The 25,667-nt window shown below is 40.3% G+C and overlaps 2 protein-coding genes across 3 annotated transcripts in view; one reads left to right on the top strand and one right to left on the bottom strand.

The window, feature by feature from the left end:
- The first annotated feature begins 214 nt into the window (after positions 1-214).
- pex11a (peroxisomal biogenesis factor 11 alpha) lies at positions 215-7,485 on the top strand. Its single transcript, XM_061773286.1, has 3 exons — positions 215-622; positions 797-912; positions 4,810-7,485. The coding sequence occupies exons 1-3, from the start codon at positions 567-569 to the stop codon at positions 5,376-5,378; spliced, it is 741 nt and encodes a 246-aa protein (XP_061629270.1). The 5' UTR covers positions 215-566; the 3' UTR covers positions 5,379-7,485.
- Positions 6,578-25,667, bottom strand: part of LOC133477919 (RNA polymerase II elongation factor ELL2) — a 39,003-nt gene continuing 19,913 nt past the window's right edge. The window contains exons 1-11 of one of the 2 annotated variants that reach the window (XM_061773285.1): positions 25,607-25,667; positions 22,233-22,354; positions 21,168-21,322; positions 18,590-18,831; positions 18,009-18,133; positions 14,967-15,084; positions 13,930-14,353; positions 13,586-13,640; positions 13,042-13,213; positions 12,895-12,939; positions 6,578-10,737 (exon numbers count right to left, since the gene is read on the bottom strand). The exon at positions 25,607-25,667 is cut by the window's right edge and continues 140 nt beyond it. In XM_061773285.1, the coding sequence (XP_061629269.1) occupies positions 10,627-10,737; positions 12,895-12,939; positions 13,042-13,213; positions 13,586-13,640; positions 13,930-14,353; positions 14,967-15,084; positions 18,009-18,133; positions 18,590-18,831; positions 21,168-21,322; positions 22,233-22,354; positions 25,607-25,630 (1,593 nt within the window). In that variant the 5' untranslated portion in view covers positions 25,631-25,667 and the 3' untranslated portion in view covers positions 6,578-10,626. The remainder of the gene's footprint in view (positions 10,738-12,894; positions 12,940-13,041; positions 13,214-13,585; positions 13,641-13,929; positions 14,354-14,966; positions 15,085-18,008; positions 18,134-18,589; positions 18,832-21,167; positions 21,323-22,232; positions 22,355-25,606) is intronic. The other variant, XM_061773284.1, reaches the window with a different exon arrangement.

The raw sequence follows: 25,667 nt of genomic DNA, 5'->3' as shown, positions 1-25,667 counted from the left end.
AATAACAAGGAAATTATTGATATTGATACATAGAAAAAAGAAAGCTACTAGTACCTAGATTGCTTTCCTGTGTTTTTCAATCTATTGATCAATATAGAATGACGATAAATAGAAAAGGGAAAGCTAGATAGATAGAAAAAAAGGAAAGACAGACGATACAATAGGAAAGATAGAAAGAAAGGGGAGATAGAAAAGAGGAAAAGTATGGATGTTGATAGCTACAGCATATACTATACTGTTACCTTGGCAACACCAACGCGGATGGTCCGTGACGAAAACAGTTTCGGCTTCCGTTACGTCGGTAAATACTTCCGGGTCGAACCAAACGAGTTTGGCCCAAACGTACCTGCTTTGAAAGCTCGCCAGATCAGCATGAAATGAGCGTTTTATCCGTTTTTACATTTGAAACTAACTGCCATTTATTTTAAACGGGTAACTTAAAACTGAGAAGTGATTCCTGACAGCATTTATACCGAACACAATGGCCGGGCATTGTGCTCACCACATGAAAATGAGATTAGCCTAAAGGAGCGTGCAAGTACGTGGAACAAGTTGTTTTCTAAGTCATGGAGCTGGTGCAGAATGTAATCAACCAAAGTCAGGGAAGGGACCGTGTTTTCAGGTACGTATACGTTCAGGTATATTCATGTGACTTTGTCGTCACTTCATTTTTGCGTCAAAGTTTTATTACGACAAGCGTTGCGCAAATTTAATTCGTGTTGTATAGTTAACTTTTAACAGCACAATTGTATTACTTCTCAACAATTGTATTTTTGTTTTCGTGTTATTATTTTAGAGCAACCCAATATGCGTGTGCCCTGTCTGTGTATGCTCTTGGAAACAACTCCCAGCGAAAGGAGCTTGTGAGCAAACTTAACCGTCTGGAGGCAAACATGAGCGCTGGACGAAAGTGTGAGTATGATCAATAATGTTTGTTCCAAAGTTCTAAATTCAGGCGAATACTTACTACTCGTATTCGACATTTTCCTTTGGGACACCGAACTCTTGCCTTTTGAATCATCAATCAAATGTATTGTTACATAAACGTATATATGTATGTGTGTATATATATATATTAACCTCTGGTTGTGGAATGTTGTGCGTTTTTAATTTGTTCGTGTGGTGCCCCTGGTGTGTGTGTGTGTGTGTGTGTGTGTGTGTTTGTTTGTGTTTTACACTAACTTATTTCGATGGGTTCTAGGTTCATGCCATAAAATCTAAAATCATTTTTATTTTTAGTCAATGAATTGAACATTTGCAAACAATTGACTAGTTCATATAAAGCAAAACAAGATGAAAACAAAACAAAAATCAAATGGAAAGAAGCAGTTGATATTGTTCTTTGATACCAATGTGCATGTTCAATAGGAGTAGGCAGAAGCAAAAAATAAAAACAACTTTTTGGGTCCCACCCCTAAACCTAAGTACATAGATAATTTTAACAAAATAGGAAGCTATGGATAAACAGTCCCCTCCAAAAGTGTTGGAACGGCAAGATCCATTCCTTTTTGTTGTTGTTGTAAACTGAAGACATTTGGGTTTCATATCAATAGATGAACATGAGATGAAAGTTCAGAATTCCAGCTTTTATTTCATGGTATTTACATCTAGATGTGTTAAACAACTCAGGACAGAGCATCTTTTGTTTGAAGCCACCCACCCACTTCAAGTGAGCAAAAGTATTGGAACATGTGACTGATGGGTGTTTGTAGTTGCTCAGGTGTTGCCTTTTAGATTAATTGCTTAAACATGAGAGAGTGCTTGTTTTTTGGCTTTGGGTTTCACCTGTGATAACTGCATCTGCTGTTAGGCAAACATGAAGACCATAGAGCTGTCAATGGGTGAAAAGAAAACCATTTTGAGGCTGAGAGAAGAGGGAAAATCGATCAGAGCTATTGCACAAATATTGGGCATAGCTGATACAACAATTTGGAATGTCCTGAAAAGGAAAGGTGGTGTACTGGTGTACTGAGCAACAGGCATCAAACAGGTCGGCCAAGGGTATCAACAGCAGTTTATGACAGAAACATTGTGAGAGCTGTGAAGAAACACCCAAAGACAACAGTCAGTGACATCACTGCCAACCGCCACAGGTCAGGGGTGAAGATATCACAATCCACTGCTCGAAGAAGACTTTGAAAGAAGAAATATACAGGCCATAAAAAGAATCAGAAGGCCAGATTTGGATTTTGCAAAGAAGTACAGCGATGAGCCACAACAGTTTTGGAACAAAGTTTTATGGACTGATGAGACCAAGATTAACCTATACCAAAGTGATGGAAAGGCCAAAGTATGGAAAAAGAAAGGATCTGCTTATGATACAAAACACACAAGCTGATCTGTGAAGCATGGTGGAGGTAATGTCACGGCTTGGACTTCCATGGCTGCTTCTGGAACGGGGTCACGAGTCTGTATTGATGGTGTAATGGTAGCAACAGAATAAATTCTGAAGTATACAAAACCATTTTGTCTGGCAATTTACAGAAAAATGCATCCAAACTAATCGGGAGAAGCAACAAGACAATAACTAAAAACACACTGCCATCACAACAAAGGACTTCAACAGGAGAAAAAGTGGAAGTTCTTAGACTGATCAAGTCAAATCACCGGACCTTAACCCAATAGAGCATGCATTTTACCTCCTGAAGAGGAGACTGAAGGGAGAAACCGCCAGAAACAAACAAGAACTGATAAAGGCCTGGAAATGCATTTCAAACGAAGAATGCAGCAGTCTGGTGAAGTCAATGGGTCGCAGGCTTGATGCAGTTACTGCAAGTAAGGGTTATGCCACCAAATATTAAATGTTATTCACTTTTAGTTAATTTAATCATGTCTGTTCCAATACTTTTGCTCATTTGAAAAGTGGGCGGCTTCAAATAAAAGGTGATCTGTCCCGAGTTGTTCAACGCATAGATGTAAATAGCATGAAATAAAAGCTGGAATTCTGAACCTTTGTCTCATACTCATCTTTTAATCTGAAACCCAAATGTCTTCAGTATATAACAAAAACAAAGGAATTGACCTTGCCGTTCCAATATTTTTGGGCGGGACTGTATGTAGCCACCGCAGCGAATAATCCTGATGCCATTTTTTTTTTTATACATGTTGCCCCATATTTTCCACACAATAAATCGAGTCAGCTAAGATAGGCTCCATCTCACCCGTGAGCCTAATGAGGAGAGGCGCTATAGAAAATGGATGGATGCCTGAATGTTCTTGACCTCGATGCATGACTCACCGCAGTTCACACTTTTCTGAGTTATTCCTTTATCTAATCAAATTATAAACCCAAGAGATGAAGCGCTTTTGCGACTTCTTGAGAATCCCCTTTCTTTAATCGAGTAAAGGAGAGAAAACTTAAAAAACATTGCTATATGCTATGGATACTTGTTACTTTGTGAAGTTTCACTCACCTTTGCCAGAATAAATGCATTGTGATGAACAGCAGGGGACTTTGAGGCCAGTCTCTTTGAGCTCTGTGTGAGCGTGAGAGAACGCTTTTGCCTTTCTACTTGGGCTCAGTTTTACAAACCTTTTTTGACTTCAAGGTTCTGGTACAATTTAAAATTCAGTAGCGGACTGGATATGAGCTCCTTGTGGAAATTAAGGTGCAGCCTGAGTGCTGGGTCTGCCAACAAAGACCTTGTCCCTCCTGGTGCCATATGAGGTCACAGTGAAATAGGTCAAGCTCAGTTGGCAAAGCACTTAATTATCTCTCCTGAGCGTCCCAGTCACAGCAGCCTTGAGGTGCAACCACCTCTAACGTCTGGGCTGGCGACTTTGGGTCACAGTGGGCAAGATGTCTTGAAATTTCGAAATGTTTGTGCTGGTGGATGATGTCGGCTGTAGGGGGGGGTTTGATCTCAAACAAAGGCGAAAGCAATCACACGCTATACGAGTAATTGAATACCAAACAAGCCAACAAATAATTTGATTACAAAAGTTGAAGCAAAATCTCTGCCTTGAAGCCTCACTGTGATCATATCTACATGCTGACTAATGTTACTGCATACTAACACACCACTCCTTGTAGAAATAAGTTGGCGCCATAGCAGAAAGCCAGGAGGAAAGAATGCATAAAAGACAGAGAATGTCCAAAGCTTGGGATTGTTTCATTGTGTGCAGAAAATAAAGTGCAATGTATCTACTGCAAAGCAGAACAAAACTAACGTACCGCAACAGCACAGCTATGATTGCCAACACAAGGTATCGATGTTAGCTAATTGAATATAGCCTACCGCCGCTAGAGTTAAAGCCCTCGGTTCATTTTCAATCACATTATTGAACAAACAGTAACAAAATAAACACAAAATAAGCACATTCATATGCGAGCTGCTTGGCCATAACTGATGCTCAACACACAGACTGTCTAACTGTTAGCCAGTCTGCTAACCTCTAATTCTAATTTAAAAAAACAAAGAAAAAGCTAAATACTAAATGGTTAGCAATTGCAATTAGCATTAGTGTGCTAGCAATTACCATTTTAGGTGAAAAATGCTAACTACCATTTAGCTCACTCATACTTATCATGTTGTATGTACATTGCACATCTAACAGTGTCTTTAAAATCACTTACAGATGCTCCTTTTGTCATTTTTGGCAAAGTTTATCATTGGCCCAACACTGCGTCCGTCTGCAAAATATGTCCGCATGATACATTGGTTCCTGCGGCACAAACATTGGTTCCGGGCGGAATTGTTTTATTTTATTTTATTTTTTTCCCCCAGGCCTAGCTGCAGCCCTACTTGACATTGTCATTACTTTTTTACATTTTTTTTTTACTCTCTCTTTTTCTTCTTTCTTTGTCAGTGTTCAGGCTGGGGAATGCAATCAGTGCCATTGAGGCCGCCAAGCGAACCATGCGACTCTCTGACCGAGTGCTTTGCCTGTGCCTTACCGCAGCCAACATCAACCGTGCGCTCTTCTTTATCTGCGACAACACGCTTTGGGCCGGGAGTGTCGGACTTCTCCGCCTTATCGACAAGGAACGCTGGAGCGTTAACGCCTCGCGATTCTACCTCCTCTCGCTCGTCATGAGCCTGACCAGAGATGTTTACGTCATCTCCCAGTTAATAGTGCAGAGGGCAAGGGATAAGCACTTCAGGAAGAAAATGATTTCACATCTCAACGAGAGTCCTGAGGTAGCTGAAGTCATCATCCCTCATTTGGATGCTTTTCTCTTTCTGCTGCTGCAGAGCTTCAAATCCCACCCGCCCGTCGTATTGGATACCATCAAAAACATATGTGATCTGTCGATGCCCTTGGACAAGTTGGGTATCTACCCGTCAAATGCAGGCATTGTTTCATTTTGTGGCCTAGTGTCCTCACTCATCGGGATTGTAACCCTCATACAGCCCAAGTTGAGAATCAAACCATAATGTGCTTTTCCTGGCTCAGACAAGTGTTGATACCAGAGTTAAAATGGGTAAAATTACTGTGTTGCTAAGGTGAGGTGTAATGGTGATTTTATATGGTTTGCTTAGAGAGCGGACAATCATCAGAATTGAAGGCTTCAAAGGGAGAATCGGCTGAAATCCTCAACCAATTCACCAAACAGAGAAATACAGACATATTGTTAGCGTGTGCTTAGATGTCAAAACAAAGACAAGTGGCGGTCAATAAATAATCTCTTTGTTGTGAAAATGAACAGTTTATGACGCTAAAAACTAGTGTTTCGCTCAATCCCCTTCATCCCGCAGACGCAGCAAGCTCTTCTTCCACCATCCAATCGCAAATCCTACTCAGACACCTTCATGGTCTCGCAGACAGTTGACTATTATAAAACTCTTTCAGCAAACTGTGTAACACAACTGCAGGTTCACTACAAAACATTATTGCAATACTATTAGCAAACAATCTAGCGACCCTCCAGTCGTGTTATGCGAATTGGTGTTAAGAGTTTTACAAGTTTTGACTTTCTGCGAGGCCTTGAAGGTATCTAAATGTGATTGGATGCACGAGTCGGGGGTGAGGCCATTGCGACCAAGGCAAAGTCATTGAAAGAGCTTGTGTTTGGAGGTGAAAGCACACACAGCGAGTTGGCAGTTGTATAAAAATGTCAGTGACATCATTGATTAATCGACTCAACTATCGGCACCTTAGCGTCGACAACAAAAAATCGTAGGTCCTTCAACTCCGACAGTATATAAGGTCACATTTACGCTAACTGCAGCTTTTTTATTTTATAAATAAAAGGAGTATGTCCTCTCTAACTTCACTTCTCTGATCTGCTCTGTGATACAGTGGTGTCAAAAAGATGATGAAATACATCGTGCCAAAAGTGCCTCCACAAGTTAGTATTGAGGATCCGGTCTCAAATGTAATTTGGAGCAGACCCAGAAAAGCAATTAGTAATTAGTCATTCCAGATTCTCTTTTTCTGAACTTTTACCTGATTTAGTAAAGTTTGTCTTAACACTGTGTTAGTGTTGTTTAATAAATGTGTAAATTACTTTTAAAAGATGGAAAGGAAAATTCAGTAAAATGACTAACAATTTTTTATTTAAAGGAAGCCTTCGAAAGGTATTTTGTCTCATTCACACATGGACGTCTCCATAAATGTCACACTGTCCACGTACTGCATTGAAAATAACTTTATTTGCAATTTTTCATGAGACAACAATACATTTGTTTTCCTGAAAGCTTTTTCTTTTCTCATGAGGATGACATTTGCATAACACACTCGCCATCAAAAATTGCAAAAATATATTCCATTTCCCTTTCACCATACTTGCAGGTTTTACTGTAGAAAGAAAACAAATGACTATGCAAAGAGAAATCCCGTGAAAGAACAACAAAATAACATACAGAAATAAATAAGACATTTGTTCTCCTCGGTAGATCATTTGCAGGGATTTACGATAGACAAAATATTTAACTTCACATTTCATTGTGTCAATGTCATTCCAGTACCAAAAAAGCACACCTGTAACCAATGTGGAGAAAACTAAAGCGTTTCCTAGGCAGAAATAACAAAACTCAGGGCTCATTCTATTGTTTTGAAAATGTATGTATGCTAATTCCTTACATTAGTCACTGTATAACATTTGTTTTAAATGCTGGAAGGCTTCTCTCTAAACCTGGTGCTCTTATTGCATTTGACAAGGCATCTGATATTAACTTCAGTACTCAACAACATAGCACTTTTATAGTGGCAACAGTGTGAAACTACAGACCCAAGTTCTTGAATTTCCTTGTCAATGAAAAGGCACCTTTTGTATTGTGCTGCTGAGGAGTAATTAAAAAAAAAAAAAAAAACATTCCTTCATCAGTTCTCACAAAACCAACATGGTACAATCTTGGATTCTCTTATAATTACTGAGTAATCTTGCACTTTAATTACACATGTATTGAACTAAATTTCCTTGAGTGGTTGATGGAAATGATGATTTCCTCTTAGTTTTGCGTCAAATGTGTAAGTACCATTCTGTTTTGAATGAAAAACATTTTGTGGAATATTAATAAATTGTCTTCTGAGCTGACTGTACACTGTTCTTTATTAAGAAATGAACCACAATAATTTTGAGTGCCAGCACAGCAGAGTCAATGTTGATAGGAAATATGCTACATGGATCCAATCTCATTCCAAATAATATGCTATAATCAGGATTAATTATCAGCGCTAATAAATATTCTTTCATTTTCATATGTGCCGAGACACAAGTCCCACATTCTTCAAATATCCCAAAACTAAAAACCAACATGGAAAAAAACCCTCCAGTATATACAGTGAATATAAAAAGTCTAGACAGCTCTGTAAAATGGAAAGTTTTTGTGCTATAAAAAAAATTAAAACCAAGATAAGTCATCCAGCATTATGACCAATAACCTGTCCAACTCAATTGATAAAAAAGAAACTGTTTCAAGAAGGGAAGGTAAATTAGCTTAAGGTAATGTGAATGCACAAGTGTGCACCCTCATGACTGGGGATGTGGTTGAGTTCAGAATTCATCAATGGCATTCAAAGTAAAAACATACTACAGTTGAAAGTGCCTCTGATTAACCCCAAATGAAGTTCTGATGTTCTAGTAAGCTTTCGAGCACAAGCCTGAAAGTTGACTAGTATTTGGAACTGTTCATATTTGCCTCCATGTTGATTAAGGCCCAAGTGCCAAGTGAAGAAAAATTCGTCCACCACCATGCTTCACTGTAGGAAGGGTTATCTTTTGGGGATTAAAAGTGTTGTGTTTGGAATGTTATATCAGACTATAGCATACATTTCCCACAAATGCTTGGGAGATTTCAAGTTGGTTTTTGCAGAATGCAGCCTTATCTTCCAATGACTTTGTTTGTAAGATAAGGCTTCCGTCTTGCAACCGTACCCCCACAGACCAGACATATGTAAGACAGGTGATTGTTATCACATGTACTAAACAGCCCGCACTCGCCGGAAATTCCTGCAGCTCTTTCAAATGTTTTGGTCGACCTCTTGGCAGCATCCCTGACCATATTTAATGCCTTGGAAATTCTTTTGTACCCTTCTCCTGATTGATAGTAGAGTGATTTAAAAATAAATACAATTTTAAATATATATATATATATATATATATATATCACAATAGCATTTGAACAAGGGTGTGTAGACTTTATAGCTCCTGTAAACTGTGGGTCTGATTACTTGAATGAGAATGTTAGTGTAAAAAAAAAAGTACGTTATGTACGTTTCTGCAGAAATAATGCGTTTTGACAGGATTGGACGGAAAGCAAAAAACTCTTTACGTTGAGAATATTGCGTCAGATTATGAGTCACAACAACCAGAGAGAGAAAACGTACAGAGAAATTAAAACTTCCATCTAACTATGCAGTTTGTAAATGAACCTTCAAACTTTTTATCCAAACCAGTAATATGAGAACACTTGAAACCGGGTTGTTTCAGGACAGAGATGCCAGAATTTTGGAAATCTGATGTGCATGTTAAGGCTAGCTTGTCTTTCCCCATCCTAAGCTATCATTAAGACAAATGCAATATTGAAACAGGTTTGGAAAGCACTCCCGATCTGATGCCAACATTTCAGGCTGCCTCATGTCAAGATTAAATACAGTAATGAGCATTTAAAATGTCCTGCTGAGCATAAAAAACACCGGAGCCTGATCGCACCTCTTAGAGGTCAGCCTGCTCCTTACACCCAATTAAACCTATTGCGCTTTGAACTGAGTGCCGTCCTGTCTACAGTCCCAATTTTTGCGTGATAAGGCGTCACATTCAGCTGATGTCCGCCATTCAACTAAATTCCGGACAAAACGCTTCACTTCCGTGAGTTGAGAAATGGCAAACAATCTTTACACAGATAAACAGGGCTTGACTTGTATCATAGCGTAACTGTGTGCCAGTAAACAAACTTGTTGATAGCAGGAGACGAGGGATAAGCGAGAGCTGATGTGTTTGTGTTATACAAGGAAAAAAAAAAAAAAGGCAATTCATGGTGGCCACATGATGTGGATGTGGCTGACACTAAGCTTGAGAGTAAACTTAGGACAGATTTTGTTGATTTCAAGTACAAATCAACATGATGATATTCCCTATCACAAACTAGCAAACACAGTGGTGCCTTGAGATACGAGTTTAATTTATTCTGTGGCCACGCTCGTAATGCAAATCCTCTTTCCCTATTGAAATCAACGGAAATGCCATCAATCCATTACATCCTCTCTGGGGGAAAAAAAATAAAATAAAAGTGGGTAATGTTTTTTTTTTTTTTTTAAAGAGAAAAATAGCGCTCTATAATTTTGCACTTTATAAAAAGACACACGTTAATGACATACATAATTTAATAGAATCAAAGTTTTTTTTCCCCCCACACTTTGCATTAATTGAATGGCCATTGTGCTTGGCCACCTGGGGGCGGTATAAGACAGCTAGACTGATAATAGTGTAAATGGATGTCTGTACAGTATAGACATCTCAGCTCCTCGCAGAGGATAAAGAATACAGTATATGATTGTGAGTACTGTTATATTGAATGTCTACAGTCGGGCCACTCGTATCTCAAGGCATTGATTTATCTCGATACAACTTTGTAGGGTCTCACTGCTGCGGAAATATTAGTGTTAGGTGGCAAGTTTTGCATTGCCTTTGTTTTGAAGTCATAAGAACAACTCAATCTGGTAAGTTTGTCATTAATTAATAAAGTGACTGAATGTGTCATGTCAGCAAACAGCAAGTAAAGGGATTCCTCTGCTTGACACGTACATACTAGTAGCATTTGTTTTCCCCCAAGACTGATTGTACCATCAATATAATACGTTTCATAAAGTCAATTGCTCTCTGGCATGAGAAAGAATAGAATAAAACATTTTGGCAGGAACGATCAATTATAGAATTCAGGAAAACAACAACAATAAGATTTGGCTTTCACTTGCACATCTGCCCAGTCAGTTTACAGCAGGACAATTTGCTGCCTTTACAGCACTAAAAGCATCACGTTAAAGGCCAACTTTTGATCTCGAGTCACTGGTCCGGGTCCCACCTTTGAAACCACCTTGCTCCTTGATTCCATGAACACACGGAGGTGTAAAGTGAGTCATGTTTCAGCGACTGTAGCACCCAGCTGGTCTGTCTCTGGGCCCGCTGCGAGTCTTTTGGTCCATTCTCATTTCAGTCTGTTTCGAGAGTAGCCGCCATTTGTACTAGGAGAGCTCCCGCGCCCGGTCGTAGTCTGAGATCAGACCTTTGATATGGGACAGTTTCTGATGGAGGTACTCGCAACGCTTCTTCTCTTCCCTGTAGCCGGGAAATTTCTGGAAGACAAAAACAGAGAGGGCACAAGTCAGAGTTCAGTATGATGGGCCTCAATCAAGAGCATATAGTACACATCTTTTAGCGTTTCATGTTTAAAACTCCATGGCCTTGTACAGTGGATATAAAAACTACGCATCCCGTTCAATCGCCAGTCATTTTTTAAATAAAAAAACATGGGAACAAGATAAATAATTTCAAAACTCTTTCCACCACAATGGAACCCATAACCTGTATAATTCCATTGGGGGGGGGGGAGAAAATAAATCATTTCACGAAGGGAAGTAAAAATAAACAACTGAGATAATGGGTTTACACAAATGTGCACACCCTGTTATAACTGGAGATGTTGCTGTGTTCAGAATTAACCCAATTACATTCAACCTCATGTTAAATGGGCGTCGGCACATGCCTGCCACCATTTAAAGTGCCTCCGATGAAACCTAAATAAAGTTCAGTTGTCAGTCAGGAGAAGGCCACAAAAGAATTTCCGAGGAACTAAATATACCATGGAACACAGTGAAGACAGTCATCAAGTGAAGAAAATATGGCACAACAGTGACCCGTTACCAAGGACTGGATGTTCCTCCAAAATGGATGAAAAGATGAGAAGAAAACTAGTAAGGGAGGCTGCCAAGAGGCCGACAGCAACATTAAAGGTGCTGCAGGAATTTATGGCAAGTAATGGCTGTGTAGTAGATTTGACAACAATCTCCTGCTGTCTTTATGTCAATGGTGGACTATGGGGTAGAGTGGCAAGACTTATCCTACAAAAGGGAAAAAAAAAAAATAAAATAAAAAAATAAAAAATTTGAAATCTCCCAAACGCATGTGGGGAAAATTTGTTTGGCGCAAACAAACGGCGCTCATCACCAAAAGAACACACTACAGACTGTGAAGCGAGGTGGCTGCAGTATCATGCTTTGCGGCTGTTTTTCCTTCAGCTGGAACTGGGGCATTTTTCAAAGTGGGGGGAATTATCAACAGTTCCAAATAGCAGTCCGTGTGAGCTCAAAACCTTCAGGCTTCTGCGAGAAAGCAAAAACAAAACAAAAAATGTCAGGAAAAGCCTACTAGAATGGCTGATTTTTTTGTGTGTGGGGGTGGGGGTTAATCCGAGGCATTTTAAATGATGGCAGGTGTGTGCCGAGTCACATTTAAAATGAGTTTGATTGTGATTGGTTAATTCTGAACACAGCCACATCCCCAGTTATTCGGGTGTGCACACATGTGCAACCACATTGTCCCAGTATATTTTTACTTCCCCTCTCTGAAATATTTCTTCTTTTTTTTTTTCATTCAGTTGTACAGGTTATAGATCACATCAATGGAGAAAACGTTTCAAAATCAATTGTTTTGTGTTTTAAATATGTAAAAACCTTGCATTTGAACAAGGGAGGGGGGGTTGTAGACTTTTTATAACCAGGGTTTTAAATGACTGGGAACTTTCCTTACCATGAGAATTCACTGGAATAAAGTGGAAATTTGAAAAATGGTAGGTTAGACAAGAACTTGAATGACTTGATATATTAATAATTAAGAATTGTGTTATTTCATGTATAACTGATTGTTGATTAATCATGTCTTCGCTACTTGGCTGCAACCGGCAGAGGACCTGTCCATTTAGCGTAAATATGTTTTATTTGTAACACTCCATTCTGAACATAGAGATTCTTCCATAGTATAATTATTATTATTATTATTTTTTTACCAAATAATCGATTGTAATGGAAGAATATTTTCCTCATTGTTAATGATGTAGATTTAGCCAAACGCTTCATCCTCCTTCTGCTGTTGTTGGCTGAAAAATTTGATGGAACTTTTGACTCTTCACGAATAAACCATGTAAAAAAGATGGTGGAACATGACCCGCTTTGAATAATTTCCATAGATGTTCCTCCCCATTATCACCCAACTTCAAACGCTGGCTATATTCGATTAAGTTAAGCATTTGTTTACTTTGATGCAGTTTATAATGTTATGAAACAGCGCCACCTGGTGCCTTTTGTATATGTCAAGGCAAATCTTGAGTAATTGCAAAGAAGACAATTCTCTCAATGTCAAGTGAGAGAGTGGATGGATGGACAGTTGGAATTTCAGTGTTTTTGAGAGTTTACAAACATAGTGTATGTTGTCTGTGTTGTATAAGTGATACATACCTTCTTATACTTTCGGTACTTTTGTAGTATTTGCTCCTCCATGAGCTGCAAAACATTTAAAAATGGAGAAAGACAATAGTGGTGCTTATCAGATGTGTGTTTTCCCAAGAAGTGGAGCCGGATTAAGGTGGTGGGCTGAGGCAGTACCTTGTACTCTTGCGTCCCCGGGGCAAGCGTGTTGATCTTTGAGCCTAACTGAACAAACATCTCCGTGATGGCCCCGATGCGGTCGTGAAGAGCTCTGTATTCGTCATACTCGGAACAGAAGTCATCTTTGTATTGCTCACGTTGTTCCACTGCTGTAATTGAGCTGTATTTTCTGAAAAGGAAAGCAAAACTATTAGGTTTTTTTTTTTTTTTTTTTTAAGGTAACGTCAAGCTGTTTCCCCGAAATATTTCAGTGGGTGGCGCTGTAGGATAGTGGAGTAAAGTGGTCATTACTTCGTGATGAATTGAACAGATGGCTAAATGCAAGACAGGATCATTCGTTTACAAAGCTATTTTCTGGGAAGATTTGTGAATGTTTTTTTTCCCCCCTTTTGATTTTATGTGAATGTTTTGAAGGCGAGCCCAAAGCTTTGGGGCGTTTAGGTAGTGACAGATTATACTGACAACTCATATGGAAACAGTGATGCAATTTTTCAACCTGATAATAAAAAAAATAAAGAATGTACAAGTGTTGAAAACTCACAATAAATAGTCCGGCAGGTCCTCTTTTGTGGTTCGTCTGACAGGTGTTTTCTCTCCTAAGAAAAAGCGCACAGTTGAGCCAATTGGGCCAATGCAAACGCAATAAGGCGACTGTCATATAAAAAGTCCGATAGAATCATTTATCACGGCTTCTGATATGATCTGAGGTAGGCGGTGACGTCAGAAGCGCCGAGTAGGAGGCGATGGCGGCCTGCGGACTCGTTGGACCGTAGGTCACCCAGCTGTTCCGCAGTCAATCATCAACAGACTGGGGACTGATGACTAGTTACGACACTTACAAACGCTGTAACTGATGAAAACATAATTCAACTCTGACACCTTTACCTTTGAGATTTTCTTGGTTCTTCTTCAAATCTGGGCTGGTCTCCATCCACTCCGGTTTTAAGCGCTCCCGTTCCTTCTCTTTGTGCTTTTTGGACTTCTTCTTTTTATGTTGACCGTTGGGCAGTTGTTGGTCAGCGCAAACCGACAATGTGTCGATGTGCGGGGACTTGGGGGTTAGCGGCTTAGAAGACGGCTCTGTCCTCTCCGCTTTGGGAGTAGTAGACGAACCGCTCATTTTGTGGGGCGAGTGCAGACCGTTCAGACACGCCGGGAGATGATTGTTGGTTTTGTCGTGTGGGCCGCCGGAGGCATTTTGGGCCCCATTGGTGCCGTGGGAGGGAGACTGCCGTGGCAAGCAGTGGTCTGTTAGTCTTTGTTTTTTGGGGGTTTGACAGTTGGATGGATCCAAAGGCAGAGGGCGTTTCTATAGGAAAGAACACCACAGTTTGAATATTAGCAGCAAAATGGACATAATGTACGTACATGGGTTAATCTCACTATGAAGCGCCTTTGGTGTCCTCACCAGAATCACATATTTTGCAGTTTGAATATAAATTGTCTCCTTGCAGTCATTAATTAAAAAAAAAAAAAAAGTGTGGGAGCTTTACCAATATACATTTCTAACAGCGTAACATCGACTTAATACAATAAATATGAAGTTCTATGGAAAATCCCGACTTTTTCTGGGCAAAATGGGAAAGTCTCAAAGGCGCCTTGAAGTGACATTGACAAATACACATCGTAACTTGCTTTAAGGATTCAGTTGGATTTACTTGCTGGGTTTCATGCAAAGAAAACAGCAACCAAACTTAACATTTAATATCTGATTTATTAAATGTGCACTTGTATATATTATAATAAAGTCTCACAATGTCCTCATTTAATTCCTGTCATTGTTGTAGTTAGGGTTAAAGTACCGCTTGAGTCAATATGCTATTGTGCTTGTAACAGAGGAAATTCCCTTCCCTCTTTCTTTATTATCTGAGACATGTCGAGAGAGCGAGGGAAAATACATAAAATTCAAGGTGAACAATTACCACAGAAAGCGTCTTTGCAGGACTGAGTTGGGAAGGAGAATCCCCGGGTGTTTTGTGGAATGACTGGTGGGCTTGGGGACTTTTCAACTGGCTACTGCTGTGGAGTGGCTGAAGCTTCCTGAATACAAGATGAAGAACACAGCGCCGTCACTTGGACAGTAACGACCGGGTCAATGGGCTGTAACGCTAAACGGGAAGAGGCAGAATATGGGGCATAAAGCTGGCAACGGTGGATTTATGGTGAGGAAGGTGGACAAATAGTGGTCATTCCTACTGAAAACATTCCAGAGAATATTGACACAGGGCTTGAACTATTATTATGAATAACCTCTTGAATAACTAGATTACAAAAAGAAAAAAAAATCCTAAGCAAAATCTTTGCCTCAAAGTTTGATCAGCAGTGATCAGTTTTCCACACGGTCTAATATTACTGCAGACTCACGTAGCAATAAGCAGGAGTCAGGAGAAAAGAGTGCGTAAAGGACAGACAATGTCCAAAATTTGGGATCACCTCTCTTCAAAAAAAAGATAAAGTGCGACGTGTCCACTCCAAAGCAGAACTGGCTTACACAACTGGACATCTACGGTAAAGTAAACATCTTAAGCTAACTTAACATAGCTGACCACCCCTAGTTAGAACATATTGTCGCCGGTGCATTTTCAATTGCTTTATTGAACAAATGGAGACAAAATGAGCATACACTTGCTTGCTGCCAGGCTACAAGTGACGCCCAGTCACTCAAGACGCAGACTGGCTAACGGTTAGCCTGTTCACAGCCAGCTGCTAACCTGAGCTCACAAAAGCCAACTCGCCACTTTAATTCGCAAACTTTCATGTCACTCACCGAGCTAGGCACCGCCTTTCAAAGCCACACACATTCAAAGTCACAGATACTGCAGTGTGGAACGTACGGACGGCGACTCCAAGTACACAAAAATAACACCTGCGTCTTTCGCATAATTTCTTTTAATTGGTATTGTTGTTTATCCATCCACCCATTTTCTGTTCTGCTTATTCTAATGTGGTTACTTGAGTAATCAATGGGATGATCTGCAGAATAATCGATTCTAAAAATATTTGATAGCTGCAGGCCTACTTTGACAGAGGTACCACAAGAATGAATAGCGCACAGAATGTATTTTTCTGTGGTATGTTTTGTTTTGCATCTCGGGCGATACTATCGACAAGACGTGACCACATAGACTGAACACGGTCCAGTGAGCAGAACAATAGCAGCAGATGTTGGAACCCCTGCAGGAACGAACTGTCTGCTCCTTTAATCTGCTTCCTACAGTTCCTTCCGTGTAAAAATGACCCCAGCAACAAGTCACTCACCCACTTACAGTAATCGTCATGTTGTTCTGAGTGATGTTCCAAAATTATCTGAACATGATGAATCCTGATTTAGAGCCCACTGTGCCAGAATCATAAGGAGCCTACTGTTTTTGCATCATCACAATTGGAGTACAATTTAATTATAGCAGTCATACTGTTTTGTTTTCTTTTCTACTCTTAGCAGGGTTTGCTAACAAGGGGTCGTGGGGGACGGGCAATTAGCCAAAACACTTTGGAAGTACATGGCCCGCCTGTTTACTGGCAGGCACATGAAGGGAAGAAAGTGTACCCTGTAAAGCTCAGCCTCACGAGCCCGAGCCTTCCATACTAATACCATTTGGCAACAAAGTACAAGGGATATTTTCCTCCACTTTGATGTGTCCATTAAGAGATTCATCAGCGCAGAGAAGGAGTCATTTAGATGCTCCCCCTTTCTGCGTGATCAGAACACTCTTCTGCAGTCGTTTAGTGGCCTTTCTGTAGCAACGCTATTGCTGCCAAAACAGATCCATCCTTTGGTCTTTTCATCTGCAATAACATCTGCAAAAGTCAAAAAGAACTTGGAGGCAAGAGTTGACATTTCTTTTTTTACCGGAGTAACCTCAGAACCTTGCCTATGATCATTATCCCATTTGTTTTTCAGCACAGAATTGACTATAATGCTACAGTGCTCTAAGTGGTCATCTAAAACGCATACCAAAACATTTTCAGTTCTAGACCCAAATCGGTTCTACCCGGGGACGCAAACAAACTAAATTACATAATGTAGGATTGTGTATATACTGTATAAAGTTTGGAGACAGTTTCTCATAATTACTTAATGGATTCAAAATTTTATCAATGCCAACACAATTTGGTTACAGCCAGCAGAGGTGCTGGTGCTTCAGTCAACAAGTTGGCAGTCAACATGACATCGGCTAAGGGGGAAGCCGAACTACAGTTCATCCCGCCTTCAGGCTGCATTATTCTACTTAACGCTACTTTGGCATCGAAAAAGGAGCTTTGAATATTCAGAGTAAAATAATCAATAGTCAATAATCAATAATATGAAAAACAAAATTAAAACAAAATTATTAAACGTTACTGAGGTTCAACTCGGGTTTCTTAGTTGTATAGCTGTAAATAAATTGTTTTGCCATCAAAATCCCTTTCTCAGTCTTGTTTTTGTTGTTTTATAGTTTGAGGTCTCACAAAAGCAAAAAATATTAGCATCAAAGTCATTGTTCTTCTTGACATGTTCCTTCTCACAAAAAGCTTGTTTTTCCCACCTTTTGGTCAGAAAGTGGTGGTGAAACCAATCTATGTTCCACTGCTGATTTACTAAATGGAAAAAGCTAGAAAAAAAACAACCTTTTTCTGGTGAAAGAAGAGTGTACTCTTTCTTTGGGTAGGTTTACTGCTTATATTGTCATAGTACACAATATCCCGTGGGTCTACAAAAGATATGTCAAAATGCTCTAAAACGGCTGCCGAATATGGGGAACTATGCTTTGAAAACAGCTGGTAGTGAATAAAGACAAGTTAGTGTTTGGTAAAGGCTGCTCTATATTAGCCAGTTTTTTGTTTTTTTTTTAAACTGTACCTTATTAATATTAAACCTCAGTTGCCCAAATGTTGCTTAACACCAATAAGTAACACATTTCCAAGTCCCTGAATGAGGCAAAGGGTACACAGAGTCCCTAAAACTTTCCACCCTGAAAGCCCACCTGATTAGCAGCCTGTGAATGAGTTGCTTCTCCTCCTCCAGATAACCAGGCCAATCTCTCTGGACATGTCTATAGAGCTCATCCTTCAGAGAATAGCTGTTGTCTTTAAGGTTCAGCTTGCCAACCTGAGAAAAACAACAGTTCATTCACTGCATGAATAAAGCAGCATGATAAAGACAGTTCTCAGAATGTCTAGAAAGCAACACAAACCATGCCTGACTGCCTTGTTTTGATGCTAAACAACCATGCGGAAACTAATCTACCCACAATTTCATTCCTGGAAGTAGTTAGAACCCAGCTGAGGACACCCCTCCTCTCATCTGTCAAAAAAACAATTTTTCCCCAAGATACGGTATTTACACCACACAGGTAATGAGACACTGTTTTTCGTGCAATGATTGCAGCGTGACAAAAACAATGGAAAAGCAGTAAACAGCCTGACATAGACACCCCGACAGCATGGTTTTCTAGCTCATACGCCTGTTTGTGGTTTCTTTTTTTTTCTGAAGCTATCTTTATGACATACTAGTACCAATATGTTCCTCTTATCTTGAACATGTCGAGTTTGGCATTAGTCTCACCTCATCCAGTACTAAGGTCAGGTCAGTCTTGTCCTTTGGACTGGCCCGTTCTCTCTCCAACCACAGCAGTAGCTCAGGTTTCTTGTAGGGTTTTAAGGCCAAGAGATGGATGATGCGGTCCCTCAAGGGCCGGTGTGCCACAGGGCTGGCAACTAGGCTCCTCTTATTGCTGGGGGAGTGCTTGTTGCTGCTATCTGAGCCAGAAACCAGACCCTGTTTCCTCTGGACCTTAATGCACTTACCTGAGATCAAAACAAAGGCACAGGAAGTCAAGTCTCAATAGATCATCTGTGAAATTTAAGCCTGTTGGGTCAGTGATAGATTTATTACAGAAATAATCTAAAGATGTTTATTGATGGCTACACAGAAAACTCAAGCTGGGGTAAGATCCAGCAACAGTCCTGTGTCCAGTTTTACAAATGCCTTCAGCATGACTGACAATTCGTTGTATGTGTTTACAGGCACACGATTATGCAACAAGGACTGGTGCATTATATGAAGCACATTCTCAAAAAGCACCTTAAACATATGAATGCAGTGAACCAAGTCTTGCTACAACAGCTCAAGAGTATCCCACTGCTGGGTAAATAAAGGAGCCTGGAAAGTTAAAGCAACGAGCAAACAGAGGCCCTTTCTTGTTGCCTGTTGCACCACTAATTCAGTTGGACCTGGGCAGGCACTGCTTATAGATATCTACAGTCCATAATCTCATTACAACTTTAAGCCATACTTTGGAGGTTGCTATAGGTCGAAGACAGAACGGTACATTCCGAGGAACCACATGATCGAGGGTTGACCAAGGCGTGAAAAATGCATTTGGTTCCCCTGCACTGTCAACTTGGCAATCTTGACTATTTACATGGTTACATTGAAATGGTCTTAAATTGACTTTCTTTTTTTACACTCGTAAAACCGCACAATAGGCTCACCAGGCATAGAAAACTGGAATGTGTTTTCTCAAGTTCGAAATGGAGTTCTTGTGAGCTGAAATGTGGACATTTTTATGCACACACAGATGACAGCGCATGATACAGCTGTTTTATTTTTGTGTGTGTAGTCTGTAGGGTAATCAAAGACTGAATTTGAGGCCAAGGATGTTGTGCCCTGCTTCACATAAATTAGTCACATTGAAAACCTGTGTGGGCACAGACGTGACTGCCTGGCTCCGTTTGACTGGCAAAAATGAGTCAAATGTCACTTGTGGTTACATATGACAGCATGGTCATGCAACCAATATATAATCAGTAAAATCTACGTACAGACTTTTGTGGGTTCCATTTTCTTTACAAAAGACAACAACAACAAAAAACGGCATTACCACATTTCAAAGAAGCACTATTTGATATATGAATATAATGCAGCTGCAGAGGAAATTTAAGATCCCAAAGCAGACGTATTGCACCTCAGATAACTGGAAGGTATTTGATGGCTCTACGGGGGTTAAATGTGAAAAATAGCAATGGCCAAGATATTTCAAACCTTAGCAAGAGGCCAACATCTGCAGCTGTTTGCAGACCGAAGGAAAAAAAAAATCTGTTCTGGTTTCTAACTTAAGCCTTTCTGTCTAGAGTTTGCATAGATGTATAAATAGCATCATGGTGACACTTAATTGCCCTTAGAAAATATGAGTGGAGATGCAGCATGGGCTAAGTGGTATAAATCTAACCAAACCAATGTGCACAAATATTTTCCTCCTAAATTCACAGTTCGTACTAGCATAATGTTTAGTAAACATCGTGACCATGCTCTGCTATTGAAATATCAGTTTTGCAACCAATCATTGTTTATTTCTGACATTTTAACGACGAGGAAATATTCCCCCTTTAAAAAGAAGAGTCACCCACCACCAAACAACTGGGCGTGTTACTGCAAAAAACACATACAATGATCCATTTATTAGGACGCTTATGCACCAACTCAGATCTCTCACTCCTTTAGCATAAAAGCATTATATTTAATTTGCGGGCAAAGGTTCCAAGAGCTTCCTTGCTTGTAATGCAATTATCCAACATTGTGCTACAGGCATGTTCTGCACAGCATGTATTCATTTATTATATATTACGCTTTACAACTAAAAGGATGAGCTCCGTTTCACTTCCAATTCTCTCCAGTTAATTACAGCCTCTTCTTAAGAAGATACTTCCGAGTTCCGAGTAGTTTATCAAGCGGATTAAATTGCAGTCACTGAAATTACATTTTTAGGCAATCCTGATCGGTACAAGACTTGACAGCAGATAAACCAAAGCATGTTATATAGTGTTGGCGGGCATATTGGGTGCCAGAACAATCTGGTCAAAATTCAAGCAACAATCTGACCAAGAGGCATGAATAACTGCAAAACTACACTTTTGATCAATTATGTGATATCTCAGCAGGATGGGATTGCGAGAAGCAGTAGTTGAGAAGCTTTCTATCCCTTTTTCAGCCACACTGTTACAGTATGTCATATCAAACCCTATGGATTATGAATGGGGTGCCACTCATATTCATAAGTGAGTCAAGGCAGGTGAGCGAATAATTTTGTCAATATCATGTACGATAGTATGAATATCAAGGGCTGGAAGAACACAACACTCACTTGGCCCTGGTTTTATCTCGATAGCTGAGCGGCTCCAGATGTCCTTCTCCACCTGGGACATGCGCTCCCGTGTGGCCTGGTAGGAGTCATCCGTGGCACAAACCGTGATCTTGTCCTGGATACTGCCCTGGCCCTCCAGCTGATCCTTGCCCTCTCTTTCATGGAAAAATGACAAATAGGTGTCAAGCTCTGTGGCTGAGCGCTGTCCGTTCATCACGTTGGCAATACCGCAAATTCTTCTTTGACTGGTTTCTTGTCAAGCATCAGTTTAGTGCACTTAGATGCATGCTGGTGACTGGTTTTGAGGTCTTTGGTGTCACAACACAACTCTCTCTTTAGGTTATTCAATGGAAAACAACAGTTTAATTAATTTCATTTGCATTTAGTCCAAAACCAGATAATTATATCTTTAACCTAAGTAGCTGTGATAGATACAGCATTAAAGCTTAATGTGCACTATTAATAATGATCACATCTTTAAGGTCTAGACTAAGGGCACAGTGACTTTGCGAACACCTTGTACTAGAGTTGTTCTTTGACATATTTCATGGGAAGCACCAGTTCTGCGAATTTAAATGCATCATGTAGACAAAGGTCAAGCAATCATTGTGTGTGACATCAGCATAGTAAAGATTTCAAGGAGGAAGAGATTGCAAATTACAGGCAAAGGAGTTGGCTGCTAACATCAGCCGCTAGCAAGCTAGCCACTGACTGGCTAGCTGCTATGGTTACTTGTTATCAAAGGTAGAGTGTTTTATGATATTAAAGTATTAATATTACAGTGGTTGCCTTATTTTCACACATTTATGGCCTTTAAGAATGTAATAATCCTACAAATTGGAAGTCAACCAGCGTCGTTACTTATGAATCGTGTTCAACCTTAGAGGTACAACTCTATAATATATCTTGAACCCTTTAACCTTTAGCTTTGAGTGTACTATTAATACTGATAACATCGTTAGAATACTAAATACTCCTTGAGGTCTTTTCCTCCCAACTGGCTCTTTGACTGGTTTCTTGTCAAGCATGAGCTTGGAGCACTGACAAGCATAAATGGTTGCTTACCCTGAAACAAACTGATGAATGCAGTCGAAGCTGGACTGAGGTTTGTCTTTGCTGTCGCTGGACAGGTAGAACGAGAAGACTCTGAATCCATCTGGAGAGTCCGAAGTCGGGATCTTAATATACTATAAAAGACAAAAAAAAAAGATTATTTTGATCCGGAGCATTTTTGAATGGTTAAAATCTAACCTTTACATTTTGTGCTAGTTTAAAGTTTATTTCTACATGTAAAAGTTTTATAGTATCTCCCTTAGTGTGCTTCAAGATGATTCAAGTATATCCTGGCATTGCCAGTTGGTTTTGAAATAAGCGTGCTTAATCAATTCCAGATGTAGCCTGCTCTGATTCAAAGTCGTTTGAGTGCGGAAAAGCACTGGATTGACTCAGCTAATTTACTTTACTACTCCAGACTCGTTAGCTGTTGTTGTTGTTATTTCACGCAACCTAAATCATCTGTAATCCTAGCGTCGCCATAGAACGTCCCAGGTCAAGGATGGTGACCTGTTGCCATTTATGAGAGGAGCCTGTCTGAAAGGCAAAACATAACAATGGAAGACATTATTTTTTTTAACTTGTGTGATGTCCTCGTTTATCATGGGCTGTCCATGTTTCCATGGCAACAAAAAGCCGGCATGGTGAAAGCTATCTCTGTCAGGGACACGTTACATAAAATGACCCCAAAACCTACTTCCACTAAAAGGAAAGTTCAACTTAGAAAGTCATTACCGAACAGGTAATATGTTCTTTACAAGGCAGCGAGCCACGGCTCTCGGCTTCACCGCCCGCAGCTGTCTTTTGGCCTCAAAATGGAGCATATTTGTTGATAGAATGCCCTACATTCTAGAGGCACCCAATAATTATCATCCATCTTTTATACGCAAGTGTGAATTTGTGCTAACTGATGGCCAGCACCGAGCACGCTTGTCTTGCTCCAGCTCACCCCCACCCCCACTCCCTCCCTGTCTCATCTCCTTAGTATATTTGATGTCACAGCCAAAACCACCTGAGGGCAAAAGCAGCACTGGCGTTTTTTAACTGCTGGACTCAAGAAAAACAAATGTCAAGCTGCCTGTGTAGCTATCAGTCGTAAGTGATTGATTATAAGCTGACTGGCTCAGGGCTCAGTGCCCCTGGCAGATGTGGCAGGCAGGACTATGGCTGTCACAAATGCCCAGTCATGCAGCAAAGCCATAAGCATTTATTTTTTTTTGGGGGGGGGGGGGGGGGGGGGGGGGGGGATTGGCGAGCCAATGAGCAGATCCTCTCCAGCCTTCCCCCACTCTTCCTCCTCCCTCTCCTCTTCTGAAACCTAACGCATGCCATTCACCCTACCCCCATCAGCCGCTGCTTCGCCAGCAAGGCCCACCCATGTCAACACAAAATGCAAAAAGTAAGGCCATGGACACTTGAGACACGCAGCTGACCATTAATTCTGACCTATTTCTGTCTGGACGTTCACAACGTGGTAAAGCGGGAGGGCCTACATATGTCTGCTTAGGGATTCGGGCTAATTAAGAGCCATTAAAGCATCAAAGTGCACAGGAGCAGGAGAGGGGCCTTGTTCTCAGGACACAGTGCTTTGAGATAGATCCAGCGGCCGCCCTGACCACAATTAGAAGCAACAAGTTGCAGAAATGCAAAACGAATGAAAAAAGACAGAATTTCTCGACACAGAGGAGCTTTTGGCATCGCAATAGTGCCACCACGTCCCCGTCTTTCGGCTCAAGGCAGCAGTACAAGCCTCCCCCACGCTCAACCGTTACACTCACCCCCACATCCATCTATACGCCACCGTGCACACTTCACATTCTAATTCTAATCAATGTCACTCAGGTCAGACAGTTTAGAGGTCGCCCCCGTTTTATTCACAGCTTCCCTCTCAAGCTTCATAACCATATGTCATTTAACCCATGAGGTCCCAGTCCCCCAAGTCCTGAAGGAGAAAGCCTATTTCTTTCATTTCTGGATCACAAGCTTAGCCCCGTAATGCACCCTGACTCTCAATAAAAATGAAGCGTTTTCATTAAGGAGTTTTTTTTTTCTTCTTCTTTTACACATGAATACAACTACAAACACAACAAGGGGGAGTTAGAAATTACAATTTTATTCGGTATCCACCTAAAAACATTCCCAAATGTCTGTTTACATTGGTTACAAATGTTCTGTTTGCCGTTCCACTGGGTGACATTTTTATCACGGTGGGATATAGCCTACTTACATGTTAGATGGTCAGTTATATAATCCCAACAAAGTTACGTAACAACTCTGCTGGACTCTGAACAATTAAAAGGTTGAATGTCACAGCTTTGAACACGAAATGTCCTCAAGCGTGTCTTCACCTGACAAACTGAAGTAACTCTTTGACAGTATCTGACATGTTTTTTTTTGTTTTTTGTTTTTTTTGCAGGCCAAAATGTCAATATGTGTGATAGTTAAGTTTTTTAATGAAAGATATGATTGTGAATCGGACATATCAGCATTACATCAGAGTAACATGAAATTAATTTTTTGCTGTCAATCTGTCTACGTAAGCAGCTACTAGTAACAGCTGCTGTGAAATGATGCAGACAATGTTGTCATTTGGTTAGAAAACAACAACAACGGGCCAGTGAGCATTTGATTGTTGCGTTGTACTGACGCAAACCTGTCAACTTTAAAACTTCTGCATCTCTCAGCTCGTTTTAAGCATACAATTACCATGGCTCATTTACGCAAAGTGGCCTGTTTGATCATGCCACCCAGCCAGATGAAATTCTCATTGACTTTTGATGAGTTTAGTCAGTGACAACACTTGTGACAACAGGTCTGCAATCTTGGAGGGGGTGTAGAATGACACAGGAATTTACTCATTAAAATCTGCAGATCTGCCCCGCACCCTTTTTTTTAAGGAGGTGGAAGGCAACTTAGCTCACTTTTTTTGGCTTCGCAAACATCCCAACTGCACTTTGGCATTTGATTAACTGAAGACCCAAATTAGAAATTTGTTCTCAGTTTTTACTCGTTTTCAGCAATTGACTTTGAACATGAACAAAGGGATGGGGGGGAAAAAAACTTTTCAAAGTGTGTGTGTGTATATATATGTATATACAGTGGGTACGGAAAGTTTTCAGACCTCCTTAAATTTTTCACTCGTTTTATATTGCAACCATTTGCTAAAATCATTTAAGTTCATTTTTTTCCACAATGTACACGCAGCACTCAATATTGACAAAAAAAAAGGAATTGTTGAAATTTTTGCAGATTTATTAAAAAATAAAAACTGAAATATCACACAGCCATAAGTATTCAGACCCTTTGCTCTGTATTGAGTAGAAGCACCCTTTTGAGCTAATATAGCCATGAGTCTTTTTGGGAATGATGCAACAAGCTTATCACACCTGGATTTGGGAATCGTCTGCCATTCCTCCTTGCAGATCCTCTCCAGTTCTGTCAGGTTGG

The sequence above is a fragment of the Phyllopteryx taeniolatus genome, chromosome 5 (assembly GCF_024500385.1).
Source record: "Phyllopteryx taeniolatus isolate TA_2022b chromosome 5, UOR_Ptae_1.2, whole genome shotgun sequence".
Taxonomy (NCBI): Eukaryota; Metazoa; Chordata; class Actinopteri; order Syngnathiformes; family Syngnathidae; genus Phyllopteryx; species Phyllopteryx taeniolatus.
The sequence above is the reverse complement of the archived record's forward strand: the minus strand, read 5'-3'. Positions and strand labels throughout refer to the sequence as shown.